Below are 26,668 nucleotides of genomic sequence, written 5' to 3' on the forward strand. Positions count from 1 at the left end.
CACTAGGTATCTGGTGTGGTCTGATAGTTAGGCGTCTGATTACGTTTGGCCCTACAGTGTACGATCGCATACTCCTAGGGGTCCCTAAACTTCACTTTGTAAACCATGGATTTAGATCTTTTCCTCTTGCCATCTTGATCCTATAAAACCTTAGATTGCTCAGCTTTATTACACACACCACAGAGATGAGATACCTTGCTTTATGGCATCATGCATCAAATACATCTGTGTGTAAGCATTTTGGATCCTCCAATCATTTTTCTTATTTTATTTAATGGTCCGCGTTACAAAACAGACATTTTGTGTTACAAAATAGATTTTGTAACAGTTGTGTAATAGCAAGTGCCCTCTACCGGGGAACCGATGGTACAGCAGCGGGAGCCAAGTCGTAATACCCACGTTCACGCGCTCCTCAGCTCTCATTCTCTAGAAGATGGCGGACTGCGTTTCGCTGTTAGATGAGGAGCTCTCTTCCTTCGTCTTCAATTACCTGACAGAAAACTCCGGGAGCCCGGTAAGAAACGCTCGTGCTTCATAAGAACAGGGCTGTGGCTGTTTAACCGGCTTGGTCTTTTCTGCGCATGAGGTGTCTTGCGGCGCAGCTACGGCTCGTGATCCTGAGCGATGCAGCGCGAGCGTCTCAGCTCCCGGTCTGCCGGCGTCTCGAGCCCCGCTGACGTCTGCGCTTCACGTGGACTTTAAAGGAAATGACTTGAATTAAAAAATCGCTAAAACGCACAATTGTGTATGACATCGTAATTTTTTGAATGTTTCCTTGTGCCGTAGGTGCTCGTTTATTCTCACGTGCATGATTATGGCGGTATCTTAAAGTTTGAAAATGAGCTCGGGAAGAAAAAAAAGTCGCGCACGTGGGTGCTCAAGTCCGGTGAACTTGAACTCTAGACATGTGCTCCAGGCATCAGCTCGTGTGTGTTTCTCTCTTAACCAGTGCTTTTACTGCTGTTTAACCAGATCGTTAAAACAAAACCAACAGCAATGAGACTAAAGCTGGATTTTTGTTGTTGTTGACTTCCTATATGTTTTGTTGTCTGTCTATAAATATAAATAAACACAGATACAGATGAGTTCAGAGGATATGATCTAGGTCTGATCATGCATGCAGGAAATTAGTTTAACTGGATATTTGTTGTTATATAATAAATGTAACTTTTGGTTGTTTTTGCTGTTTCAATTCTTTAATGTAGCTCCCATTCATTCATACATCCGTTTATTTATTTATTTATTCCTCAGCCACTGTGAAGCTCCACAAGGCTTCGAACAGGAACAAGTCGGACTGTAATCGGACTTTGAACGTGTCACCTGACGTGATGCACAATGATCATGTTTATTGCGCCTTGTAGGTGTCTGTAGGTGTAAATTGCGCATCGTTGCGTAATTGAGGAAAAGTTGCACGGTACATGATGAAATGTAAAGGAAGTGCAGAGTCGAAAAGGGGGAATGTTGACTCGAATACCGAGCGTTTAAGTGGAGAATTACACGGGTTGATTGATTCAATGTACACCGACGATGCGCGTGGATGGTGATGGTGCGCGTGGATGGAGATTTTGAAACGTACTGATATAGCATTGAAAATTTAATGGAAAAAATTAAGGAAAAAAAAAATGTGGATTTGCCACTACAATTAGAATTCGGTGAACTCTACGGCTCAATCTAGAAGCGCATATTAAATTGCGTGTGAAATGCTAATATGGAAATATGAAATATATAAATATATATATTAAAAAAAGGCGATTGTGTTGCGCTCGCGCAGGGTTACCGGGTCGAACCGCCCGGGGTTTGTGTGTGTGTGTGTGTGTGTGTGTGTGTGTGTAATAGTACTCCGTCCTCGTGATACGAACTTGCTGCAGTCACGTGCTCTCGCTCCAGCCGCGCGACGTAGTGGAGTGCAGAAACGTCACGGAGGACGCGCGTGCGCCGCAGCAACTCGCACGCCAGCCATCTCCCTCCCCCCTCCCCCTGTTCTCTCCACTGCGTTGCGCAAAAGTGGAGCAGCTCTGATCACGACTTGCAGAAGGTTGCCAGATTGGGCCTTCGGAAGCAAAAAAAAAAATACATCCAGATTTTTAATTTATTTTAGAATTTTAATTTGTAATTATGACTATACATATCAAGTCAAGTAGCTGTTATTGTCATTTCAGCTATATATAGCTGAGGCAGTATATACTCTACATAATAAAAACGTGTGTATGTATGTATGTATTGTATGTATGTATGAATGTATGCATGCATGTACTCTTATTGGCCACTTTATTAGGAACACGTGCCTTTGCTTATTCATGCAGTTGTTGTCAGCGGTCAGTCGTATGGAAGCTGCACGATGTGTACGTAACGTTCACGTCGAACATCAATATGGAGTGTGATCTCAGTATATATGGCTGTTGGTGCCAGACAGGCTGGTCAGAGTATTTCAGAAACTGTTGATCTCTCTAGAGCATGGGTGTGCAATCTTATCCACAAAGGGATTGTGTGGCTGCAGGTTGTATTCCAGCCAAGCAGAAGCCACACCTTATTCCATTTGTTTAATCCGTTTATTGTGGTCTAACTGCCGATCAACTATTAAGCATACCTCCAATTTGGCTGGAATAACAACTTGTAGCCACACTAGTCCTTTGTGTTTGAGATTTCAGTTTACACAAAATGGTGTCGAAAACCAAAGTTCGTGCTGTGACGTTACTTCTGTGAATGGAAACGCATTCTCAAGATACAAGATATGTCAGAGGAAAACGGTTCAGGTTGACAGGACGGCTATAGTGACTCGGACATCCACTCTGTATAACCACGGTGTGCAGAAAAGCATCTCAGAATGTGCATGTGGAAAATAAAGGCAGAGGAAATCCTTGGTGTAGAAAATGATAAAAGGTGCTCAGGGTCACACAAATATGTGTATGGGTGTGTGCTGTATGTACTTGCTTAGAATTAAAGATATAACTGTGTACTTTTTATAATTGTTAACGTGGTAGTGCACAATGTTCTGTTATTAATAGAAATATGCTAAGTAGCAGCTGTAGTGAGAGAATAAGATTGAAACTGATGGGGAAATAATTTGATGTCTGCAAGTGGCAATAATTCCAATCTGGCAACACCAGACTTGTCGTTCCCTGTTCAAACTGGCTACAGCAGAGAGTTCAGTGTGACAAGGAACTCATCTCCACTGAGTTTTAGATCGCTTGATCTGCTCGACTGATGGAATAGTTGAGAGCCTGCTAATCCAAATCTTAGCCAGGTTGCCATTTTAACTCACTCCGGTTTTCATGCATGTTTCTGTCTTGCATTTATCTTGAACAAATCCTAACTGACAGTCAGATCTATCCGGCTTCCATCTGTACATAGCCTGTGTAGTGTGTACATGTAGGTGTGGATACAGTGTGAATGCTGATGAAATGGTTGCACAAGAGTCTGACATTTGATTTAACCTGAGCACACACCAGTGGACTTTTACAATCCAAGCATCGTAGCTCATCACACATTTAATGAGTTCTTTTCCATCATAGATGTTCACACACTGGATGATTTATGAAGGATAGGCAATTACCGGGGATCATGTAGCTGAAGGTCATTGTGTAGCAGACACTACAGAAGCCAAGACTGAAAAAGACATGAGATAAGATCAAGCCAAACTGATACTGCCATACTATGATGATATTAAGAAGAACATTACGCACTTCACTTAAAATCTTGTAGGATTTGCATAGCTATAGGTGTTAAATACACTGCAGCAGCTCTCAGGCTGACAGGCTTTCTAGCCCAACAGTGCGGTCGTGATGTGCAGCACTGCAGTGCTATGTGTACTGCTTTCGTGATATGGGCTGAGTCACCTGGCTTGAAGAGAGTCAAGAAAATGTATTTGCACCCTTCACTTGCTCTTACCGTCTTCACTCAGCGGGAGTTAGCCGATCTTCGGTGCCACTGAGAAATTTTTATGTTCCATTGCCACCATAAACAAGCAGCAGTGACATCCTTTTTGAAAGAGGGACACAATGGTCTCTGTGGCCACACATTTACTTAAGCATTTCCATAACTCCTTCCCCCTCAGTGTCTTAAGTGTTATGGTTGGAAAAACATCAGGTCGAAAACACAAAAAGTGCCCGTTTAAGATGTTACGGTTGACATTATGCAAGGAAAACTGGCCCGTTGCATTTGATTCTACTTTGATCTTAAATGGCAAGTAATTCAATATCTTTAGACATTAATTTGTAATAAGAGACTGAGCGGAATATTAAATCTGCAATCGCATCATGTAAATTCGAAATGTATTTCAAGGTTATGTTTCACGTCATCTGCTGGGCTCTTCTTTGCCATCTTCACCCCAATTACTATGCAGAATGTTCTCATGCATATGGTGCCACTCTCATCTGTGTGTAATGATACTCGGAATAGTTATTCAGATTGTCCTTTTCCTACATCCAAGCCTCTGTATTTTGTCACAGAGTTTTCAGTGGAGCCTCAGGGGGATCGGGGAGGTGCGTGTGTGTGTGTGTGTGCATGGGTGTGTAAGCACGGTTATGGATCTATATCCAATTCTTACTGTGGACTGGAAGGGGATTAAACATCAATAATTGATACTAAGTTATCCGCCGTCAGCTGACATCTGGCATCAAAGGTTAACCTTTGCTTTGAGTCTCCAGTCATAAGTCTCAAATAGAGAGAGAAACTTACTCTTTGCCTCATTAGGCATCGTTCTTAAAGACGACCAGCATTTTATTCTCCCTTCCACAATCTTGAGCCTGTCTTCTTTCCATTATAATCACTGTACACTGAGCCGCAAAAGCCGTGTCAAAATTTTCGTCCGTGCTGATTTTCTACATACTTATATGCATGTGTTAAATAATTTACAGATAAATTATCAAGTGTGTACATTTACATAATTTACATTTTAGTGATGCCAACAAAACTACATATAAGCAAAAGCTGAAAAAACAAAACTGAATGATGCCTAAATGGTAAAAGATGCTGTAATGCGGCCAGGCTTATAGGTTTTACATTATTCTTTTTAAAATCTTTTAATATAAGGTTCACCAAATTTTCATTCAATTTAGGAATAAGCTATGAAACAAATAAGCTATTTAAACCCATATAAACCCTGACATGATTTTCATGAATACCAGCTTTTTTTGTGTGTGTGTACATGCTCTTGTGACAGATTTATGAATAAATACGTTTATATAAGATTTATATAAGGTGTCATAAATGGGGCCCTTGGTCCTTAATGAAAGATCAGTGACGGCACGTGAGGCATGTGACCTGGAGATTTTGCCTACGAGAGCTTTTTTCTTTTCTGCTCGTGATCTTGCGTTGGATTTTACCTAAAAAGATATTTCCCATTTCCCACTTTTACTCTGTTTCCTATTTCCCACTTTTACTCTGTTTCCCATTTCCCACTCTTACTCTGTTTTTAATTGTAGTTTCATACATTACACAGTAATTGCTAAGCTGTTTTTGTCTAGATGAACGCTGATGTTATTTCATCATTGCTGTTTATTATTAATGATACTGTACTGAAGCAGTATTTCTAAATGGATCGAGCTGAGGAAAGCAGCTGTGCTGGAACTGAAACCCACCTGAGGTTGGCCTGGCAGTTGAGGTCATTGTTTGGATTGGTCATCATTTGCGAGTCCAGATTGGCTTAAGCCAGCAAATTTGCAATCTAAAAAAGGTCGCAGGTGTGTCGTCTATTTCACAGTATCATCCCCCACCTGCTTATTGTGTGAAATAAACGCACACAATGCACATTGCGTTTTCTAGCAGACTGCAGTCTGTCCCGAGGTCATTTTGGTGCAAGAAGGTAGAACATACAAACGTATGGATTCGGTGTAATTAAGTGTCAAACACAAAGTATTCAGTAATTACATGCAAACTTAAATTCTCTCAATTCATTTACTCTCCAAAACATCAGCGATTAGCATCGGAAAAGAGTAAATTCTATGGAGGCAGGAGCGAATTCATGCTCTTAATCATGGTATTCTGTCAAAACCTATTTAAAGATCATGTTTTTTATGTTTTGCTCAAAGTTCTGCATACTATGTTTTGTCCATTAGTCACCAAACCAAACATGATTTCTGCCAGGAGAATAGACATTGTTTTAGCATGCATAAACCACAATAGTGAATCAGTTCAACTGGAAGGAAATTTTCATGTTTTTATACCATAGAGGAGCAGCACACCAAGCCCCGCCATGGCAATGACATCTAGGGAGGGCAAGCTCAGACTGGTAAAGCCTCATGTGGGACAACAGAAAGCCGTGAAGCACTTCATTAGCTGAGTTAGCAGAGTTGCCAAGGACCCTGCACACAGTTGACCTCAGGTTGAACCTGGTTATGTGCCATATGATATAAAATGTTGCACTTCATTATGGCTCATAAACATTCGCCAAAGATTGGATCAGATTTCCGTCACCAAAAAAGTATCTTCAGATATCTCGGAAATCCCCAAAACAAAAAAAAAAAAACATTTCTTTAATGCATGTGTGTTTGCATTTTTCCAATTTTCGTCTAATGACATATTAGCAAAGACTCACATAGCCGAGGGAAAAGGGTCATACCCACAGGAATGTCAGAAAAATGAGTTGGCAGATAAACATGTTGCTGGGGGCTACAGGGATTTAGTAAACGCTGCTCCTTGGTTTATGGAAACTGGCAGCATTCACGAGGGTGCAGGCTGCTACTCATGCCTCTGCGAAACTTTCCATTCAGACCGTTGAGAGCAAGGGAGGGCCGAAGCGAGATGACTGGCTCCTCCCAGAGCAACAGAGCGGTAGCAGTTCTTGATATGGTGTTCTGCTTGAAGGAAAATTACTGAAAGTGTGCAAGTCTTTAAGAGGGGCTGTCTGTCACGTGTAGTTGAGTGAACAACTGATTTGCTGGGCATTTTGCCAACACCTACAAAAAAAAAAAAAACCCTGTACAATTTCATTATCTTTATTGACGCAACCTGGCAGGACAATGAGTCTCCAGCAGATCAGATGTAGGTGAACTCATGTCCCTCTTCTTCTTCTATGCCTGTGACCTACTTCACCACTGAACTTTCAGCTTGGCAGGCTCAGCTAGAACTACAATGACCACGGCTCTGCAGTTTGTCACTTACTTAGCCGGTATGGACTGGCTTTACTCAAGCCTATTACAAGCTCAGTTAGGAGGATAGTGTCTTGTGCTGTATTCACACAATCAAGTGACAGGTTACTTATTTCACTTCAGGATATGTTTTAGTTCCAATTAAAAACACCAGGTAAAAAAGAATAACTTCATATAGGATTTATTCGCATCTCTATTGTTTAGAATGTATTTTTAACATCGAATAATGTGTTCCATTCTAAGCCTTTGTGGCAGTCTGTACCAGTTATGTAGGCTACGTAGGATTGGTCCGAGGATTTGTTTGAGCCTGTTGTTCTGATTGGTTGCTTTGCAGCATCATTCCTAATTTGCATAAAATGAACGATTACTAGTCTCTTTGTCGCTTGAAAGAGTTATAATGTATTTACTCCAAAATTTTTGCAAGCATTCAGGAGTATATAATCTCAAAGCGATACAGGGCCTGTTATTGTATGTTATTGTAGTGAAATGAAATGAAATATTGTTTCTCTGTTCACGTTCTTTAACGTGGAGTTTCATCATCACACTGCTTCCTTATTTAGTTTGAAGATTGAGAAAAGAAGCCGTTAACATGCCCTTTGCTAGTAGGGACTTGTAAATTATGCGGATGTGGGAGTCAGAATAGGTGTGTTTCCCATTCAGGAATTTTAGACAGTTTCTCATTTCAGTTGTTACAGACAAATGATCTGTTTTTGTAATTCGTTACATTTTCTTCAGCCTTGTCGTATTTTTTCCCCCCTTGTCTAAAGTTTCAAATCTGCAGTCGTTTTTAATCCATCTGCTCCATAAGTCTTCCCATGTATTCTCTGAGTACACCTTGTGCTTTTCACAGAGAGGCTATGCATGACCCTATTTCCAGCCCCACTAGGACTTTGAAAAAGACCGAGCAATCTCATTGGGTCACATTAGCATTTTCACTGCATAAATTTGAATATTTGGCGTTTCCAGATGATCGCACAAAATGCATCACACATTCAGCCTTGCCAGAGTCTGATTCTTTTTTTAATAACACAAAGCTGGCACGTGCTTTGCTCTCGGCATTTCTAAAATCTTGGTCATTCAGACCTTATCATGCGGATGGTGGAGGTGTAAAGGATGCGTCTCCTCAGGCACACACCCTTATGAGAAAGACAAACATTGGTGCAGGTTTCAGAGAGATCCAACCTGGCTGTGATTGCTTATTGATTTCTTTGGACATACTTCTTCTGGGGTTATTTTGCTGAAGAAAAAAAATCACATTTACACCTTGATATACATCCGTGACAGTTTTCTGAGAATTTGTTGGTTTTCGTTACTGATTGTATTTCTTAAAATGAATGTTTGAGACCTCTTGAGCTATAGTAACAGCTACTAAAATGTATAACAGCGACATCTTCAGTCATGTGACCTAATGAGGAACGCATAATGTTAAACACCCTAATGGGAAATGGAAGTCACGCTTATGTTAATGCCCTTTAAATCTGCCAGCATGGTGGGATACGAGAGGCCAGTCACATGCTGTTGAAAGTCTTGCCAAGTAGTGTTATGGTGTAAACCCCACCTCCTCAGAACTAGGACACAGAGATGTTCTTTCATGTGGAGTACATGGCTTTGTTTTGGAGGTGCCACCACAGAACCATTGATTTTGAGTTGGACCATAGAGTGGAGAAAGGCTCTCTGGGGCGTCCCTTGCTAAAGACTCATTAAGATGGAAGAAGCACACTAGAGTGTTTGTGTCTTGCCAGGAACTCAAGGTTGGCACGAAAGCCAAATAAAGAGCGTATTGTTGAAACCTGCAGAATACGTTTTGGAGAATGTTCTGGAGTGCTCTGTAGTGTGTCTCTACAGTATAGCTTATCTTTTAGACAATAGGTCAGACATTACCGGTAACACAGATGACAGTTTCCTGCATTTATTCACCAAAACTCAAGGAAATGGATTCCAGACACAAAGGTATTTTACAGTTGAGTAAAAACAATGGCCTGATCTCCATAACTCAAGGTCCTTACACCGTGTCCTTTACACATAGCTAGATAGACAGGAAATGGCTGTGAGAGGGGAAAAATCAGGGTGTACTGAATGACTAAGCCATCATGTTCTCCAATAGCTTGTTACATGCACAAATGGATCCTTCATCTCCTGGCAAACACCCACTAATTCACACTGACAGGAGCCCTATAGGTGCAAACTCCTACTCTTTTCTCAAAATACCCCCCTGACTGCTTGTATAGAAACATACATTATATATATTACATAATAATAGAGATTTTAGTGAGCTGCTAGTTATTTGTTCTATATGTACCAGTCACGTATAAGTTGGTAAGTAACTATATATTATTTACTTGAATACAGCATTTGTGGAATGCAAGGAACTGATCATGAAGGGTGCCTGAGGCAGCCATTAGAGGAATGGCTTGGCTGTTGGTGCCAGAGGAGTTACTTTACCCCCTGTAGACTTTCCTGTCTGCTATGAACAGGAGCTGCCTAGAATAGAGGTTACGTCCAGACGACAGCCAGTGACACAGAGACCTCCAGCTGGGTTTGCTAATCTGCTGATGACTGGGGTGAGAAAGGACAGAGATGGATTACCTGCCATCCCCGTTCCACGCTCTTGTGCCTGGCACAAAGTCCCAAAGGACTTTCACAACTTTGTGCAACTGCCCTTATCTCTGAACTAGTACATATTTAAAAAAAAAAACCCAGCATAGTTGTACATTGCCCAAGAATACACATTAAAAGCCTTTCCAAGGAAAGAAGATTACAGGAAAATATTGCAGTGTGACGTTTCTGGCTTTTGGGTCACTTGGTTTCTGACAGTCGCACACACTGGTCACTTGATTGGCCAAGCACGTGGTCCACTCCCACTGCAGATTGAGTCTCGTGTACAAGACACCAACAGTGTGCATAGACCCATCAGGTGACTCTGGAGGTGGTGGCTTCTCAGAGTAGAGACGCAAGGTCACTTGTGTGATGGCGTGGTCACGCTTCACAACCTTGTGTTATTTACTGCGGCCAGAAAACCACCTTTGGCTGGAGGCAGCTGGATCCACTTCTAACCTGACTGTTTGAGATTTACTGCAGAACAACTGGACGTGAAGCAGTTTTTACTTTTTTTTTTTTTTTTTATGGTTACAAGGAGAGAAGATGGATAGAGCCCAAAACCAGTAGCAGGCATTATGCATTAATCTCAGGGTCAGTTTTAGTGAAGGCCAAGAATATTTTTTGTGTACTCCATTTGTAGTAGGGGTTTAACACAGTGCCATTATCTGTAACTGTTTAATTCTCCATACAGACGTATCTGGATTCAGATTTGCACCCAGTGTGTGTGTGTGTGTGTGTGTGTGTGTGGCCTAAACCAGAATGATTTCTCTTTCATTTAAATGAACCCTACAACTAGGCCCCTGGAGAAAATTTGCTTCTATTTCCCAAAAGATAAAAACTTCGCAGTCCTGCGACTTGTTTCACACAGGATCCCTCTCCGTTTACTCAATCCCATGCCCTCTGAATAGCGTGCCTCCTATTTGTAACCGTATTTCTCTATTTCAGACCATCTGTTCCACCTCGATACTGTATTCGTTTCCATCACTACTGAAATTTGTGGTATAGAAAAAGGAGCCATTTGTACAGTATATCCTCGATTACTGAAGCCAAGACTGATCATGATGAATAAATGTTTCATAACCTTTTTAGCTTTGTAGATCAGTTTATAATTTACATATATTTGGTTTCGTGATGTGAAGACGTAACCCGGTGTGATTGAATTTGCACGTGGCAGGTATCAGGAGGACAAACGTGAATTGTTTTTTTATTTATTTTTGTGTGGAACTCAAAGGAACACACTTTGATCTGACAGCTGTGAAGTTCAAAGTAGCCCTGCTTATTCAGAGGAGCACATGTGCTTGTCTTGATCTGTATCAGTGCTATCAGATAGGTAGCAGCTGCAATCACACGATACGCTGCTTATCGTCCATGCTGTATTTTTTTTTGTCGCGTACAGACCGACAAAATTTGTTAGGAAGCGTACATTTTTTCTTTCGCGTTCTTAAGTAGAGAAAGTTTGTCCTGATTCTCTTTTTGTTTCCGTTCAGCTCGGTCTAGCTTCTATTCCAAATATGGCTTTGGTTGTGTGTGAAGCGAGCGGTCACGTGCAGCACGACTACACATACATTTGTGTCGTGGTTCTCATAGCTGCCGCTGCTTTGCTGGATTATTCTGCTGTGTAAACAAGTGTGTTCTTCTCATCACTTTTCTTAGTGTGAGAGCAAACTTTTTTTTTGAAGAAGAAGCAGATCCTTCTTTACTTTCCTAGCTTCAATTTTCTCTGCGAAAGAAACATTATATTATCATAGCATTATAAAATTATATATTATTAGATTATTATTAAGATTTCTACTCTTGCCGCTTGTGCTCTATTCTTTCCTTTAGTCAAGTTGTGGGAGTTAGTGATGCTGTTTCTGTCTCCTGAGAGGATATTGACATAATGGAGGCCAAGTTAGGTAAACAGTAGCGTAATTCCTAATGGACGTATGCACTAAGCTATAGATAGCTCCTGAAATTTGGTTAATCTTCCTTTACAACTGTCCTTTAGTGTCAATAATGTGTATACATAAAGTAAAACAACTCTCTTTTGAACATCCTATTCCCCAATCCTAAATTTAATAACTTGTTTTCTTTTCTCAAAATCAAATTTTTTTAAGATAAAAGTTAGCGATGTCAAATCTTTAATAAAAGTACATTTATCTGCTGATGTTGCTGTATGTCCTTGAGCCAGCTGAGTCAGTTTGTTCTGTTCTCCACCCCCGGTATGTTCGCTGTTCTATGCACATCACTCTACATCTCTGTAATGAAAAGAGCCCAAATGTCATCCAGTTTGCAGAGAAAATGAGCGAACGCTGCCTTGATGGCTGTCTGAAGCTGGCAGATTGTCTCCCTGCATCCCTGCTCCTCCCTTATCGGTCATCCCAGACACCACAGGTGGGAAACATCGTAGCCTGGGAGTGGAATCTCATGCCTGTAAGTCAGTCACACTACAGCGGTGTAAATCTCCAGCGGATGTATTTACATGTTGACCGAGCTTCCAACCGCCATGTGGTTGAGATAGACCGATGTGGGAGGTGTGGGCTGTGATGTGATGTGTTGGTGCTAGGATGCTGATGATTTAGCAGGGATTGGATGATGAATGCAGCAAATGGGAGAGGTGAGTGATGGTTCATGTGTCACAAAGGTAGCCCTGGCTCTACTGTCAGCCTCTCAAGGACATCTCTGTACTGATTGGATTGGCTGAAACCCAGACAGACACTGGCCATTGGCTAAGGGTCGACCCGAGATGCTGTTTGGTGTTCATGCGAGGCATAATCCAGGGCTATTTTGCGTCTGTGGCATTTAAATTCTATTTGGCTAGCACTTCACAGCAAGACCGCCGTCGACATGCTATACGGGGGATTACGTGACAAGGCAAGGGTAACACACATGTAATCGTTTCCCACACAAAAACTGAGAAACTGCATAATTATGAGACTGAAGTCTTAGTTCTTGGAGAATAAAATGTTAGTAATTACAGCTCTCATCTAATAAGCACTGACTTGAGACCCTGGGATCCCTAAAACGGCAGTTACAGATGGGGGGGGATTAGTCACGCAGACTGTCGTCGTGTGAGTGACAGGGCTTGTGGTGGGTGATGGGTGAAGGTTGTGAGTTAGGGCTTAGGCAGAGTTATGGCTCCTGCCTGTCAGAAAAGCTAAGCAGACCTTCACAATCATAAAAACGAAGTACTCAGGAAGAGGGAGCGGCATTTTCCATGAGTTCTCTGTCCCCAAACATGGCTTTGAATTTGAAACCTCAGGCATTGCACATTTGCTCCTGTTTGTGTCCGGGTAGTCACGGATAGTAAGTGTATGTGTATGAGGGTGTTTTTAGAATAAGGGGTGTTTGTTTGTGTGCTATTAGTGCATTGCATTGCTATTAGTGATGCATTTACAGATAAAGATGAGCCTTATTAGGATTGTTTGTGAGAGCACTGATGCTCATGCATCGCAAAAATAATGGCTGTTGTTTCCGGGTGTGTTGATCTGAAATCGTGCTGGCAGGTTCACAAAGTCCTCTGATAAATTGATGAATAATTGACAGTACTTAATTTTACTGCACTCTATGTTCTTCCAAGTGCACACACTCCGAAAGGAAATCCACACCCTTGTAAAAAAACAACAAAAAAAAAAAACAAAAAAGGGAACGCACTGTACGTTTCCAAGTCTCTGTGGTAATACTTTTAAAGGCTATTATGTAACTTTAATAAGTGTCGGTTACATTTTAATGTTCATGGTGCTTACCTTTCAATAAATGAAAATAAGATATAGGTACATAATTGGTTGCTAATGTCCACTCAGTGTCCAATGGAATAATGTAAAGGTGTACTACATGAAATTAACAATAAGAAGTTAACCATTTTTCCTCCAATAATCCTACATTATTCAAGTTTATGAGTTGCATTAATCTTTTCTAGATGTTTCCCTACAAGAAAAATATGCTACTTGTCTGCATCACTGTTTTGCGGATCTAGTTATGAATGGAAAGCAGTAAAATGGCCCTGGAGAGGTAAGAAGAGAGAGCCACTTGCCTCAGGGTCTGGAAGAGCACTTCAGCTAATTAATTGCCTCAGTAAAGAAATGATAATTGTGCTGGGGAAGGAGGGGTAATGAGTTGCCATAGTGGCCACACAGAGCAAAGAATTAAATTGGACCCTTTTAATATTGTGAATTATAACAAGCTGTCAGATATATTTTGTTGTCATTAGAGATATGCACAATGAAACTTTCATTCATATTCAGTTAGGTGAGGCGCTTATGTGTTTCCTGTTATTTATTGGTTGCCTTGGAGGCAACTCTGAACTTTCCCTGTCCATGTCAGTGTTTCTATTGAAATGCTGCGTGAATTGTAACCTACACTTACTCGTTATCACAGATTGACTGAAGCATCATAACCTCCAAAGCCTCATCTATAGGTTTCTCATTTGGAGAATCTAGGGCGTGCGAAGTACAAGGGCCCCTGTGGGACGAGAGCCACTTTCGTAGCATTTCATTTAAATCCCAGAAGATGTCTCTCCGCACAGGACGTGCATTTCTGCCTGGCCTTCCAATGGCATCGTCAGTGTCTTTGTGTCCTGGCTTGGCGCACTTAATGCCTTGTACATTTGAGCAGATTTATTTTTTCTGCAGTTGGGCGTAAGGGATCCTGAGGAAATAGCTGCCTGTTGAACAAGAGCTTTTTGGTGGGAAGATTGCAGCAGGCGTGTTAGGGGTGCTGAGAAAGGAGGAGTGAAGCAGTGAGCTGTGACAAAACAAACATGATGCACCTTCCAATAGTGCTCAGCAGAACAGCACAGAGGCGAACGCTTTAACTAAACAAAACTCTTAATAAGGACATGTCGTGTCTCATAGGGTAGTGAAACTGTGCTGTGTTATCTGTCTCTTGCTCTCTTGCTATTGACACCTTTTACTTGCTTTCTCACAAGTCCTGTCACGTGGAAATGGCTTGCCTGAGGACATCCGTTTTCAGCAATTAAATCAAATAAAATTGTGGAGCATTTTTAACAACAGACATTATCACAAAGCAAGTTTACCAAAATTTGTAGGGTTAGATTTAGATTACTAATTATCAAGCCTGAGGCAACAGTGGAAAGGGGGAAAAAAATCCCTGAGGCAACATTCATTCATTTTCTACCGCTTATCTGAACTACCTCGGGTCACGGGGAGCCTGTGCCTATCTCAGGCATCATCGGGCATCAAGGCAGGCAGGATACACCCTGGACGGAGTGCCAACCCATCGCAGGGCACACACACACACTCTCATTCACTCACACACTACGGACAATTTTCCAGAGATGCCAATCAACCTACCATGCATGTCTTTGGACCGGGGGAGGAAACCGGAGTACCCGGAGGAAACCCCCGAGGCACGGGGAGAACATGCAAACTCCACACACACAAGGCGGAGGTGGGAATCGAATCGGTGTGAGGCGAACGTGAGGAACAAAACTGGAGAAAAACCAGACTCTGGATAGTAGAATTTAAAATCATTACTCTTCCACAGATGTATACTATAAAGTTAAACAGATTGAAGTGTGTTGAGTGGGTGTTTAATATGAGCATGAGTCTTTATGATTATAGCAGCAATTCTCAGATACAGCTTTACAGGTGAGATTATTGTTAGACTTTAGGATTTTTAACCTATGCACCTATGATCCTTAAGGCTTCTTCATCCCAAAGTTGTGCTGTAAATGTTGTGAAATAATAATTAAAAAAAAAAGGGCACCAGGAGTAATGAACTCCAAACCCAAGAACATATAAAAATCGACTTTATTGACTTCAAGTTTCTTAGTGATCCCTCATAGACACACTAGCACTGGTTTCTTTGTATTTGTGTGCCTTTATTATGGTTTGTGATCTTGATTGGCTGTACAGCTGTAATTATTTTACACTCACTTGCCCTCACTTATAATCTTTATTGACTGACATTGTAAATCTGTCATTTGGCTTGCTGTGGGGTTTCAGTTTCTCAGCAACGTGCAGAAGCTTTTCTATCTCGGCGTGCATAAAACCTCATTGAAAAGCCATCGGACAATGAACGAGACATGATGGTTTAGCAAATTGAGGGTGTGCCGAAAGGAGTTTTTAGTTACATTTAACACCACAGCACAGCCAAGCCGTCCAATTTGAAAGGCTGCTAAGGAAGCTCAAAGCCCACAATCAAAGGCAATTACAAGTTTTTTTCTTTCTTTTCTTTACCTTTCCTATTATTTACTTTTATTGGTGTTGGAGTCGCATAAACAAGTCGTTCCTGCATTTTTTGCTTGGCTCATCAGACACAAGCTTATTAAACTAGTCAGAGAACAACTCTGCAGGGGAGAGCGAAGCTAATGATTCACACAGCATCTAATTAAATCTCTCCTACCGATGAAGGGAAGACAGAAGATGTTGTTATGTGACCAGGATGCATCACGGACACTGAGGGATGCTGCGCTGTAACCTTTCATCCTTGATGTTTACTGTGAAAGTGGATGGAAAAACATGGCAACAGGCTGATATTAAAAAACACGCATAGGATTATATTATATCAAACGAGCTCTAAGCTTCAGACCGGATTGGATTTCTGGACATGTGTCTGTTAAGTAATGTTACCGAATGACATCTGTAATGATTAACACAGGATTAAACAATCTCCATATAAATGGCAGTGATGGGAGTGTCGGCATAATTTATACTTTGTTGAAACAAAAAAATAGCAGGAGATAAAAAAAACTTCCATTTAGTCACAGTACATTTCTCAGATATATTACAGGTATCACGAAAGCTAAAAATATTACTGACGAAGTTGATTGAATGTAGTATTTTGTACCAGACTTTTTAATTTCATTTCTTTTATTTGATTGGAATTCCTATATTTTATTATGTTTTTTTATAGGTTTTTTTTTTCTTCATTTCTTAATTTTTTTCACAGCCACTAGAAGCGTTGCTCATCTGACGAATCCTTTTGCCTGGATTTTGTTGTATGAAACTCAGCCAAATAGCTTTAACCACAGCTTTGTCTCAGTATCTCAGGTTTGAGTTTGGCTAAAGCATCAGCACAGTAAGATCATTGTTAAATGCTAGAGCAGCTTAGAACACTCTGATACCCGTTAATATAATCCCCAAGTTTACGATGCTAGTAGGAAACATACACTGCCCTGTTTAGTTAGCACTTGCTTGTAGGTAGTAAGAGCTGAAAGAGCATGTATGCATAATTTTGAACCCGTGCAGCCGTTGCCCTGTCGGACCATTCTGTATTATTAATGGCTCCTACTAGAGGATGAAATAACGTTCATTTGATCCCAGCCAAGACGGACTTAAAAATGTAGCTGAGTGGATTGGGGCTGTTGAGGGCAGGAACTGCTTCTCCAGTGTGTCAATTGATCTCAGGGCCTTGCAGGGAGATTTGGGGAGTCCTGTTACCCAGTATGTCCTGTTCTAGTGTCCCGTGTGGTGCTCATGATATTTGCACCAAAAAGGAATGACCTTTCATGGAGGAGGAGCCGTGCTGAGATTTACCCTGCAGGTAGTCCCTGGTTGTGGGACACACATCCGATCTTCACCCACGCACACAGAGGAAGCGGTATGGGTGGCAGAGCTGTGCTGCAGTCTGGTAACTCAGTGCTGCACAGTGATTTCTGAAGCTATTCATATTAATTAACACTAATGTCATCGCATTTGTCTTGTTGAAATACATTTGAGATTTATTAAGGCGGTTATAGCGTTACAGGAGCGGGAAACGTGACTGTTCCTGACAAAATAATCAGAAACATACATCAGCAACAATCAAATAACTGAAAATGACAAACTCATAATGCAGACCTAAATACAGCTAGAAATACAGCGGCCCATGTAGGGAATTAATTACCATTTGTCAGAATGAGAAATTCGCATGAATTTCAATAGCGTAGTAGGGCTCAGAGGCTATAAAAGCATCTGATCGGTCTCCGCTAGCGGCACTGCTAAGCAAGTACAATACTTTGGATTTTTTAGATACTGTGTCAGTATCCATCATCTATTACAGCCCTGGTACATATGACAGATGCACACGCGTCATAGCATGGCCTGCTGCTGCCTCGCTCTGAGAGATGTTTGGCATATCTTTTAATTGACTCTGTTGGGTTGGAATGCAAAATGTTTATTCTTGCTTGTCTTGCTTGTTTTAGATGGGAAATATGCCCTTTTCTCCTAGCAAGGTGTAGATGGGAGGCAGAAAGTAATATTCTCATGTGCTAATTCCATGTAATGCTGCTACTCTGCCTTGAGTTTCGGTTCCTTTCAGCTATCTGGGTCTGACTTTTTGCTCAGCACATGGTTTAAGCTGCTGCAGTGTCCTTGACACAACACCCTGTGTAGACAGGAAGAAGAAATCTTTCCTGCTTTAATTACTCCTAATGACCTTAACCTAACGACCTTATTTAACATATCCTGACAGATTCATTACAAACCAAACACCGGTTGTTGTGCCTGCTAACCTTCTCCCAAAATGACAAATGCTTGCTGTGATGTCAGCATCACTGCCATTCTTAACCGGGTAAGTTCTCTTAAAATAACTCAGCACTTAGAATCGGGTCCAAGGCAACTCTATTCTAACCTAATTATTATTAGAGTAGGTTGCAAACAGGCCACAAAAGCAGCTGAAAATGTGAGCATATAAAGGGCAGGTTACATTTTATTTTGGTTGACCCTGCAGTTACACTTTCCACTCCCATGGCTTGAAGATAGGGCTTAGCAGATTGCACAACCTTCTGTTTGAGCATCAGGAATTCAGGGTGAATCATCCCCATGCTTCAGAGCGCATCCTGAAAGCCAAACATGTCCTGTGGAATAATCACGATTTTCTGACTCAGGCTTCAGTTGAACGTAGTATTATAATGTTCTCCTATTCATTCTTAACCTGGATAAACCTTAATAACGCTTAATAACGCTATACGGCTTAGATGGGTGTTAAGATTTATGGGTAAAGCTGGAGATGAAGACAAAAAGGTTACGAAGGACTTAGGTTTCATCATCAAATGCATGCTGGGAAAGTGGAGATATACTTTTTACCTTAGGGTTTGAGTGATCTCGTGTGTTAAAGACATCGCACCCGTTCATAAAGCTGTGAAGTAGTCAAATCTTTGCACCTCTATCGTTCTTCATCCGTTCATCTGGTTCGGTTACATGAATGAATATAAAATGAATATAAAAATGAATATTTTAGCATTTGTACTACTAAATGTCTCCTATAGTAAACCACTGCCGTTTAACTGTCCATGTGAGCTGAACAGCTGTGTCTGTGAGGCGTCCTTTCAACCTTTCTCGAAGCAAAGGTCAGTACAGCACTTCAGTCAATTCTTGGGTTTCAAAACAAACCCCCTTCTCTCAGTATGCCCCTAAAATAGAAATGGGAATATAGCGTGCCTTGATTCCTTGGCAGCTGTTAGCAAACGAAAGAGCAACTTGTGATGGTGTCTGTGGCACTCTGCATGGCTGTGCTCGTTCTGCCAAAATTTTACCCTTGCAGACAGACTTTTAATCGAAGCGCCTTTTTTTAACTGAATTGCAAGGTTTAACATGATTGTAACGAAGCACCGACGTTCAGTTACCGTCTTTTTAGGTTAATTCTCAGACATTCCTCTAAGGGACAGCTGCATTCAGAGACAATGCAGTAGAAGCTTTTTTTCCATATTTAGACAGAGTTTTAAGTTCCTGGCCAGATTTTCAGACTCAAGTGAAGATAATAGATGTGCATACTGTAGTTAACCTTTTTAATGTGCAAGGGTTTTAAATACTGAAATCAGTATTCAAATGTTTGTTTGGTTGCATCATGGGAAGAGGGAAAGGTGATTTAATGTGATTTGCACCCTTTCAATTTATCAGAGAACAGATGAGATTACTTAGTGGGTAGAAGTGCTGGTCGGAAAAAGAAAAGAAAAAGCACTGGGCTGAAAAGCACTTTTATTTATTTATTTTTCTGTAGATTTGATATTTGGATAAATCCTCTATTGTCAAACACATTGCTGAGTGGAACCCAACAGTATCTAGTTGGTGTCTAGTGTAGTTTATTGAATATCTATCCAATTTTACAGATACATGAATACCAAGTTAGTCCAAATGCTTTGTAATACTTCTTATGCAATCCATGAGATTGATGAGAAGGAGTGGCCGAATATGACTCATGGTCATGCCATTGACTCTTCTGAAGGTTGTAATCTATGTTGTGAAATGAATACTTGGAAGGAATGTGTGACCTACTGAGCTCCCTGAAGGTAAGGAGCCTTGACTGACCCCTTGTGGTGCCCTTTGAAGAAAGAAGAGATTCTTCATATTGCTGTGAACCCACATAACGTGAGCAAAGGATAGAGCCTGGGGTCTCACAGTACACTATTCTCAAGCTAAACGTATAACGTATTGTATGCTGTGGTCACTTTGTCCTAGGCTACCTCCAAATATTATGGATATGAGGGTTGTGCATACAATGAAGCCCACATCCAAGGACACTGCGCATTCAGAGTGTGTTATAATCCCAGCTCACAGAAGAATGGTTACTCTAAAAGAACAAACTTTAATAACTCTGCCTGCTGTCCTGTTCGAGGAATGCTGCCTACAAAAGCCGTTTGATTTAATTACCGCAGTCCATGTTGCCTAAGAGCGAGGGCACCGACGGATGCTGACTCCAGCATGCGAATTAGTCCGATCTGGGCTCTTGCCATCGTACTTGGCTATCGTGACTCAGGCTCCTCTTACACACATCCAACGGCTATGTTGTGGCTTAATATACATCCTGCTCTCTCACTGACCTTTTTTATTCTTCTCTATAACTTAAAACTGATGAGCAGAGCTGCCCAGATGACACATAATTAGAACGACTAACACAAAATGACTTTTAGTCTTGTTCATAACATTTGCTTTGTCAATTTAAAGTGGAGTGACTGAGGCATTGTTTTTAGTCTTTTGGAGTTTCCTAAGAGACGGTAGCTTTGTGACAGCCTAGAAATAGTACTTGTATTGTCCTGAAACACCCCCACTCTCCTTAGCAATAGTCGTGACTGCATCAGGTACAATTACCTCAGCATCTCCTAGGTGCCACATGCCCACAGTGGTGTTAATTTGAGCTTGGGCTGCAGCTCTACTGCCAGACTCACAAAATTGCTTAAGGAGCATGAGACATACAGAGGCCTGCTAACGGTCATACACAAGGATCTGAAACTGGAGAAGGGCTACTCATTGCACACCCGTGAAAATGATCTGGCTTGGAGAGCTTAGGAGTGTTGACAACCCTTTGGATCTCCTGCTGATCTTTTCTCTCCTATATCTTTGAGTAACATACAGGCTTGGATCAGGAGTCTTATTTTTGTATCCTTGCCAGACAAGCTTATGTTTCTGCTGTCCACGAATTCCTTAAATTGTGTGAGGTTGTGTTTTAATTATTTATTTATTTAAACACTGATAAGATTTCTCTTAATGATGACAAGTTATACTGGAATAACATGACATCATTTTTGGCTACAGGTTCAGACATTTACAGTAGTTCATTGATGCAAACTGTTCAGTAATAGAATCTGCCCTGTGATGTAAATGTAACTTGGGGTGTATTTCACAGCAGAGCATTATTTTTACTCACAGCTCAGCAGCAGTCAACAAGAGAATGCCATTTTTACTGTAATTGGTTCCCAGAAATAAGTAAAAGCCCAATCTTTTTTTTTTTTGTGCTACTCCCTCTTTCATCTCATTAGCTAGAATGTCTAGCTTGCTCTTTTGCTGCTTCCATCAGTAGATTTGCCCTGTGGAAGACACTGACAGGCTAAGACACACTGCCGCTTAGACGTGATGAGAATCAAGTCCTTGCAGAACATGAGAAGAATTATTCATTAATAACAGTTTCTGGCATGTCCTTCCTTTATTCTTCTGATAGTTTTGGCAGGTAATTATTAGCTTTAACCCATATCCCAATGATCCTCCCTTAGCGTAAATGCATACCACATTGAATGAGTTCTGTCTGAGCTTTGCAGTGTCCAAAATAAAAAAGGCTATGTTAAATATGCCGGCATACTGTAAGCCTATATTCATTAGATTTGATGGGTATCTCCAGGGAAATTTCAAATTACCCATTCCCTCTGGGAATTTTCCCCTACAATTATCTATTCTTTTTTTTTTCTGGTAACCTTATGTGTTGCTCCTGCATTGTTGTGCCTTTCTTTCTCTAATGCATTGCTGATAACCGTTTCATGTTCTATAAACCTTAGACGGTGGTTCAAATTGAGTTCAGCACTCCAAAACAGTTAGGTGTTGTTAATATATCAATGATGGTGCATCAGTGTAAAAGAAATAAAAAAAAACAAAAAAACAAAATAAACGTCTGGCTTTGAGGCATCGGTATCACTGCCCTGAGTAACAGATGGAAACTAGGGTCACTAATCTTAATCTTCCTAGAACTGTGGTCATGGTGTCCAGACAAACCTCCATATGGTGCTACAGCATAGTATTTCAGGTATTACTTTCTCAGTTAAAGTAAGTAGACTAGAGTATATCCAGGAGAGCTAAACAGATTTTCACAGAACTCAAGCACCATGGTGAAAAAGACATGTAAAGAAGTTATCCGTCTTCACCGGATTTGTCTCTAGACTTTAAATGTCAGAACATGCTGGGAATCCCTGCAGTAACATAATAAATGATGTTCTACAACAACCTTACAGGATTCTAAAAGTTTGTCCTGCAAACAAAAATGGTCAAAAACCTTTTGAAAAACTTTTTTTTTTAAATTAATTTTTTATTTATTTATGATAATCATGTCTGGTATTTCTGTAATTTGACAAAATAGTTTCATTTAAATACTGTGCAATAAGGACATGCCTAAGACATGTGACAGGAAGGATTTAGTGACTGCATTTGTGTAGATTAGAGAAGAGCTTTAGAAATGGAGAATGGAATAAAACTAAGCCAATTTGGAACACTTCCAGTTCTTGGCTAAGGTTGGCTCGGATTTTCCACCAGAAAAACCACTGCCTTATATCTGTTCAGTGTTTTAGAGGTGATCGTTAGAGTTATTGGGTTTGGGATTCTCTTCTAATTTGGGAATTTAACACTCATGAATAAGGATATTGTCACTCACTATTTTACCTCCTTCTCTTAGCAGCCCATTTTTTTTTTCTGTCCATTTCCCCCCTCAGGAATTGGCAGAAGTGTTTTATTTTCCTTTTTCTAAGAACTGTATTCAGTTCACCATGATCCCATTACTGTCCTGGTGTGTTTAAGGGCACTAGGACTCGGACATTTTCCATCTTAACTCCACCACCTGCTGTGTTCAAATGTTGTGTTAATGGAAAAGTTTTGTTAGGAAATGTACTACTTTGTATCTACTAATGTTTATCAAGGTCCATTTAGGTCTAGTAGGATATGGTACAAATATGGTTTAATATAAGCCCCAGTAGGATTTTTTTTCTGAGAATGGATTTTTAAAGATTGACTGATTGCGGAGGCTGAATATTTTAAAATAAATAAATAAATACGTTTTTCCAGCTCGCAGCTACGGAATTGAGTCTTGTATCAATCATATGTCAACATGCAACAGGGAGGATGATGTCTTTTCCACTGTACATTGCTGCCCCAGATTTTCCTTTAACTGCCCTACTTCTATCTGTCTAGAGTTAATTTTGACTGTCTCCACGACTGCAGTAGAAAGCATGTCTTAAACTACCTGAGAACGGCACGTTTAATCGGTGCTTAAAGCATTTAATGAGATGTGCCACCTATTTAAAAGGGTTCATCCAACAAAATTAAATTAGTCAGTTCCTCTGTCACATGCTAATATCTCCCTCAGATCTAACAAAAAGTTGTAAATATCTTCCTGCCCAGTCTCCAAGCTTTGGAAGAGCTCTCTGTGAGGGAATCCATTTAGTAGTAGCGTCAGGCTCTGTCTAGGAGTGGGCTGAAGGGTTATGTGGTTGTGGGTGGTGTGTGAGTGTGTGAGTGTGTCTGTGTTTGATAGAGCAAGCGAAAGCCGGGAGAAGCACTCAGTCCTGGCCCATCTGCATTTGGCATCAGCACTGTTTAATGCCTGGCCCGTCACAAGCAGCTTGTGTAAGCCAGTCATAAGACCAAGGATAACAGCTATATATAACGTACCTTAGATAGCTGCATGCTGAAAGGGAACAGGCCACCTAGATAAGAGCCTATTAGCCTGTGGGTGAAGGAGAAGGGTGAATAGTTCCCAATTTTTGTCAGTCGGTGACTAGACTCCTCAAATCAAGACATACTTAGGCCTTTTATTTACAATGCAGTGAAGAGACATTCAGTATGCTAGCACATACCGCTTTTATACTGACAATGTGAAAGCATATAAAGTAATAGCATCAGAATCAAAACAGAAGTATCAGTAATATCTACTTTTATATCAGATGAGTACAAAATAACTTGGAAAAGACATGAGTTCATTAATAATAATAATAATAATATGTTTCATTTATATAGCGCCTTTACAAGGTAACATACATATACGTCGGGCATTTGCCCAGGACGAAGGTTCATACATATACATACATAGACGTCGGACATTTGCCCAGAACGAAAGATCACATGCAGCTGCATGAGATAATAACAGAAGACAGGACTAAACGCAAAAACATACAGTACAAGAGATAGGACTCTACATAGTACACAGTACATACACCACATTTCAGAAAAATTAAGGACTCCTAATATATATCCATTTACTGGTAGTGAAGGTTGAAAAGGTGGGTCTTAAGCCTTGATTTAAATTCAGACAGAGTGGTGATGGTTCTGAGTGCATTAAACCATCTGCCTTATTTAGAAACATCAACATTTTAGTTCTGGATTCAATAATTCAAAAGTAGTAAATACCATACGCATGCGTCTTACACGTTGTGTCTTCACCCAAGCAGTGTTAATGCTTAACACACTTCATATGAGTGTGTCATGTGTCAGTTTGTCTACACACCACACTTTCTGCCTTTTAGCGCGCTAACCATAACTGTTAATGTTTAAAAGTCTGTTTCATGAAGAGTGAAAATTTTTGTTTTGTTACATCGGGCAATGTATCGAGAACAGGCTAGTCAGCTAGTCAGTCACCTGTAGGTCTGACAAACGGAAAAGCTAAATAGATATAATTTTAAATCCCTTATACTTTTGTCAATTAAATTCTTGCTTAAGTTTCTATGTTTGTTACATGCCTCAGTTTATCAGCAGTAATTTAGGAACATTCAGAGTCCTGATATTGTTCTCTGGCTGTCCAGTGACCTTGTCACATGCCAGCTGCCCCTCAATCCCCTCCAGTGGCCTGGCCATGTATGGCTGGGTGCAAAACTCATCGGTCAGACACTTTGCTCCGCATGACTGTATATAAGGGACAGTAAAGCAGTCATGAGTGTGAAGGTGATCAGGAATGAGATTTTATTTATTTTTTTTTTATCTTGATGCCCTTTGATAAGGGCTTGTTTAATGTACAGAAACCGAAGCCCTCACGTCATAGTATCAGTTAATGTTCTTTAAAGTGTAAATGCTGCTGATAAAATAAATAGATGCAAAAAATTCATGATTCTTTACTTTAAAAAAAAGTACAGCAAGGACTCAAGGACAAGATGGCACAAAAAGACAAGAAGCAGTGTTTAATGAAAATTATATTAATTATGCAAACACCCATCCCCCCCCCCCCCCAAAAAAAAAAAAAAATATATATATATATATATATATATATATATATATATATATATATATATATATATATATATATATATATATATAAGATCCAAATGTGAAGGTTCAGTGCGTTCACCAAGGTGTGTAGGTTATGCTCATAATGATATTAATTATGCATCTACATTATTTGAATTGTAATAAGCTAAAAATGGAATCGCTGGTGTGTATGAAGATATTTAGGTTACCGAGGTGAGAAATAGTTGGTCTATCGGTCTCTTAGTGTATCAGTAAGGGGGCAAAATGGGAGGGAATCTACCGTTGCCGTAAATAAGGTCAGTCTCGGTATGTGAGTCACACCTCAGTGGCTTTCTCTCCCATGACCAGTTCTAGCTCTACACCATTAAGTGCTGATGTATTTTATATGTTCAGCATGTCCTTGTGTGCTGCAGTGTATGCAGAAATATGTGTGTGTTGCTATGTGTGTGCTGTCCCAGCTCAGTGACCTTAACCCACCATCACCAAGGAGGTTTTTATTGATTGATAGCAAGGCTCTCCATAACATAGAGAGAAGGAAAGAGAGCGGGAGAATCGAGGAAAAGCGGAAGGAAGGACCAAAAAAGGTAAAAAAAAAAAAAAAAAAAGACAAAGACACGTGGATATGTGAGACGGCAAGCATATGTTGAGATTGATTAGCTGCGGTCGCTCGGCCACTCCTGAGTGCTGAGGATGGGGCGAGCTGTAGGAGGAGGAGAAGAGCAAGATGACTCAGGGGCACGTGAGAAGGATGTGAGGAGAGTGCTAAAAAGAGCAGCAGCAGCAACCGCAGCAGGGTCTCTGTGTGTGCATGAAGCCTCTGGAATCAGGATGAACACCTGCATTAGTGCCACAAATGCTCACAATGATTTAGCCAACCTGTGCGTCCACAACTCTTCCCAATCTGCATAAGTACTAGGACAGCAGGCCCTTATCTCTCATTATTAACATTAATTACATTCACCCATGCCGTAAAACCGTAAATGCTACGTATAAGCTCGAAATATCATTAACCACCACAGCTCATTGCAATGGTCTCATTGTCTGGATCAATCAGCACTCCGCTCAGTAGCACTCACGGCTGACAGATTACGATAAGACTGTAAATTCCTGAAATAAGACTTTTAATCAGTAGCATGAGATTATAAGACATTCTTTGGTAATAATTTCATATTATACGCGATTCTATGTTGCTGCTGACGTTTTACAGACACTAAGTGGACACTAAAAAAAAGCTCAGACCTTGTATACACTTGAGCAGACCTAGTTTAGTGAATCGCATGCAAACGGATCGGCGCTGTAGTCGGCTTTGTGAAACAGAGATGGGTGTGTGTAGTGGAAGATCTCATCAAG

General features: G+C 40.6%; 1 protein-coding gene across 1 annotated transcript in view; it reads left to right on the forward strand.

Moving 5' to 3' along the window:
* Positions 1-370: 370 nt before the first annotated feature.
* ppargc1b (peroxisome proliferator-activated receptor gamma, coactivator 1 beta) overlaps positions 371-26,668 on the forward strand; it is a 36,360-nt gene continuing 10,062 nt past the window's right edge. Inside the window, exon 1 of the mRNA XM_060884609.1 lies at positions 371-514. Within this exon, the coding sequence (XP_060740592.1) occupies positions 434-514 (81 nt within the window). The 5' untranslated portion in view covers positions 371-433. The remainder of the gene's footprint in view (positions 515-26,668) is intronic.

Source organism: Tachysurus vachellii, chromosome 13 (assembly GCF_030014155.1).
Source record: "Tachysurus vachellii isolate PV-2020 chromosome 13, HZAU_Pvac_v1, whole genome shotgun sequence".
Classification (NCBI taxonomy): domain Eukaryota; kingdom Metazoa; phylum Chordata; class Actinopteri; order Siluriformes; family Bagridae; genus Tachysurus; species Tachysurus vachellii.